The sequence below is a fragment of the Orycteropus afer genome, unplaced genomic scaffold (genome assembly GCF_000298275.1).
Source record: "Orycteropus afer afer isolate SDZICR_OR568_19922 unplaced genomic scaffold, OryAfe1.0 scaffold00127, whole genome shotgun sequence".
Classification (NCBI taxonomy): Eukaryota; Metazoa; Chordata; class Mammalia; order Tubulidentata; family Orycteropodidae; genus Orycteropus; species Orycteropus afer.
The window spans coordinates 7,807,522-7,811,066 of NW_006921714.1; the positions used below are offsets into that span (position 1 = coordinate 7,807,522).

General features: G+C 48.3%; 1 protein-coding gene across 1 annotated transcript in view; it reads right to left on the reverse strand.

The window, feature by feature from the left end:
• Positions 1–2,691: 2,691 nt before the first annotated feature.
• The window catches only part of CLMN (calmin), a 47,412-nt gene continuing 46,558 nt past the window's right edge, over positions 2,692–3,545 (reverse strand). The window contains exon 13 of the mRNA XM_007944552.1: positions 2,692–2,860. Coding sequence (XP_007942743.1) covers positions 2,692–2,860 — 169 coding nt within the window. The remainder of the gene's footprint in view (positions 2,861–3,545) is intronic.

The following is a 3,545-nucleotide window of genomic DNA, read 5'->3' on the forward strand; positions in this document are numbered from 1 at the left end:
AAACCAAGGGAAAAAAAATTCGGCAAGAACAAACTTATTAGTACTCGGCTTAGGTGTCAAAAGCCCGGCCACAGTAATGTCAATGCTCAATGGAAACTTCCCAATAATGTGATCTAACTACACTGGAAAAACACGGGGAGGGGTGGTTAGAGCAAAATCTTCCTCTACCGTAACAGCAAGCCATTTGCTGTCGTGGGTAGTGGAGTTGATCCTGACTCATAGTGACCCTAAATGACAAAGTCGAATGACTCCATAGGCTGTGAGTCTTTACAGGAGCTGATTTCCAGTTTCTTTCAATCAGAGAGCCCCTGGGTGGGTGAACCACCAACACAGCAGCTGAGTGCTTAACCACTGTGCCACCAGGGCTCCTAGCAAATCACTATTTGTTTCTAAATGAATGAAAAGAAATTCAAAGTATAAAGTCACTAGATGTTTCTAAATGAACCTTAAACATTTGAAGCGTAAGAAGTTACGCAGAAACATGGAGGAAGAAAGCAGGAGCTGAAAGCCGAACGTGGCTTCTCTGGGAGAGCAAAGCTCAGTTAGGGGACAGCTGGTCTTCAGGACAGCCCTTACAGGAATTTTATCAATTATATTTAAGTTTAAGCTATGAACATGTATTACTTGGATAAAAATTAAAAAGAAAAAAAAATTGCAAGGCATTGGGTCGTTTGTCCTGCGGGCTTTTAATTTACATCACCCGTCTAGCCTCTTCCACGCAGGCCTATAGTCAAGATAATGAGGGTTCTTTTTCCCCCCTTTCCTTTAAAGCAAAATCAGTTTATTGCCAACCTGAACCAAATGACTTTTAGGCATCTTGCCAGTCGACGGTTTTAAACAATATTACAAGTCGTAATGGGTGAGAGGCACGGCCTGCAGAGAATTCTGAACAAGGCCTAGGCCCGTAAAATGAAATGATTAACGTCAGGGTCAGCTCTTCCTTGGCTCTTCAAGCATCTAATTTAGATGAGGACCGCATGGTGTTCAGGGTTATAAAACTCCACACACATAAGTTTCACTCTCTCTGCCTTTGAGCATTGGTGAATGCCAAGTTGTTCATTAATTAGCTCATTTTCCATGGGGCTCTTGGCCTTCAAGAAGGAAATTCTCCAAGCTCCCAGCAGCTCTCAGCATGGAAGACTTAGATTCTTCGGGGCGGGAGGTGGGCTATTATCGGAAAGGGTTAGAGGCCAGATTTGGGCTGTCATCGACTCAAATGTGCTATGTAAATTCTTTTGGCCACACTGGAATTCGTAAACTTAAAACCAACGGCTTGAAATAAGTTGTCCTTGGTGTGCTAAGAAGGAGCTCTGGTTTCTGGAACCAAGCTGCTATGTCAACTGACAGGCTGTTGAGCAGTCAAGGCCATCCCAGGAGGAAGGGGATGGTCTCTAGGGCAATACAGCTTCCTCTTGTGAAAACACAAGACAAAAGCAAAGGTGGTCCCTTCCACCTCCACCTCTCAGCCCAGCCCCCTTCTTTAATCTTCAGCAGGGCTTCTGACCCTACCCTGTGGAACCTTGAAGAAGGACCCAGGGGCTCTAGGAGTTGCTGAGGCAAAGTGGGAGGGGATCTGTTATGGGTTGGCCTGGGCCCCACCCCGAAATATGTGTTGGAATCCTAACCCCTACACCTGTGGCTCAGTGAATGGGAACTAACCCAGCTGGCAAGGGGGTTTCATACCTATGGAGGTAATGGTGTTGGGGAAGAGGTTTGTTCTTATGTTAATGAGGCCATTGTAGTGTATGGTGAGTCCTGAATCTAATTACCTATAAGCTATAAAAAGACCAGATAAGAAAAGTAAGTACAAAAGGGGGGAGACAGACACCAGGGGAAAACCATCAGGGGCCTGAGGAGCAGGGCCAACAAAGCTGAAGGAGACAAGGATCCCCCCCCCCAGAGAGAGAACATCTTCCCCTGGGGCTGGCACCCCTAATTTGGATTTCTAGCTCCTGAACTAGAGTCACTTCCTGTTCTTTAAAGCCACTCACTTGTGCTGTGTCAGTTACTGCATCACTAGGAGGCTAAGACAGGATCGCAGAGCCCCACTGTTTGGGTTTCGTCCCCTCTGGCCCTCCTAAAATTTCATTTCACAGGTCTACCTCAATTCCTATCAAAAGTATATTTATAAAGCTCCTCCACTTCTCCTCAAAAAAAAAAAAAAAAGAGGCGGAAAAAGTACGACTCCGGCTCCCTGCGGAGCTCCACTCCCCTCCGGGGATTCTGGCGTGTCCCCCCAGTCAGCACCTTCGTACTGCTCAGATTCCACGACAAACACAACCATTCTCCAGAAGGCAACTGTTCACCTGGTACGTTCACTCCAACACCCGTCTTGGAGCCTTCCTCCCAGTGAGGGTTTGGCCCAGGGCTTCCACCTCTTTCTTATCGTGGGGGCCCTGACCTGTGAGCTCAGTGACTCAAGTCCATCCAGGACCGTCCGAACCCACACCTGAGCTGGGCCACAAAGCAAGGGACGCAAGGACCAATGCCCACTTAGAGTGCCAGCCACATACCTGAGCTTTGGGTACCCAAAGAGAAAAGCATGCACAGGCCTTACAGAGAAAGTTCTAGAAAAAGGAAACACACACAGAAAAAGGGAGGGGTGGCCATGTCTCCTCAGAAGTCCTCAAGTGTCAGCCAAACCCAAGAAGCCAATGAAGTCCCGGCGTCTTTATTACCCAAACACACACATCAGAGCCTGTTGATGTCCAGCTGGGGGAAGAGCAGCAGGCAGTAGACCAGAAGCCAGAGGAACAGGATGAAATACATCGTGTCTGGCTGTTGGACAAGCTGTGTCAGTGAGTCGCTTGGGGGGCTGTAGCTGCCTGGCAACATGGCCTCACCCGAGTTGTTGGCCTTCCTGGAAGAGGGAAGACAGAGGGGAGCAGTTTACAAGCAGGTCCCCCGTGCAGTGGACACCACAGAGCCCCCCGTACTCCAACCTAACTGCCTGAGGTCCGAGGAGACCCCAGCACTATGTGCAGACCCCAGGCAGAGGGCTTGGGCATTCATAGATATGCTCAGCTCTTTCCCACTCAGAGGACCCCTCAGAGCGCAGTGGTTAGCCCCATTCCTCTGATGGCCATGTGGAGGCTCATGGGGGCAGAGGGACTTGGCCAAGTGGCTTGATTTACTCTGTGACAGAGCTGGGACCTGAGCCGGCTCTAGCTTTTGGTCCAGGACACCTTCTGCTGTCATAAGGCCCTTGGAGAGTTCACTAACAAAGAACTGGCTGCTGTTAGCTCTCTGCCACTCATCAGTAATGGAAGGAGCGTCACAGGTTCTCTACGTGAAGGGCAGTGCCCAAGTCACGGGAAATTCTAAAACAGCCATCAGAAACTAACAAGAAGATGTTCCACTCCCACAGTTTTGTTTTTTGGTTTTGGGATATGAACTTAAAAAGAAATTACTTAATTTCTTTTTGGCCAGATTTATCTTTTTTTTCCCTTTTATTTTACATAAAACCTACTGCCATCAAATCGATTCCAATTCATAGAGTGGAACTGCCCCACAGGGTCTCCAAGGCTGTCAATCTTCACAGAAGC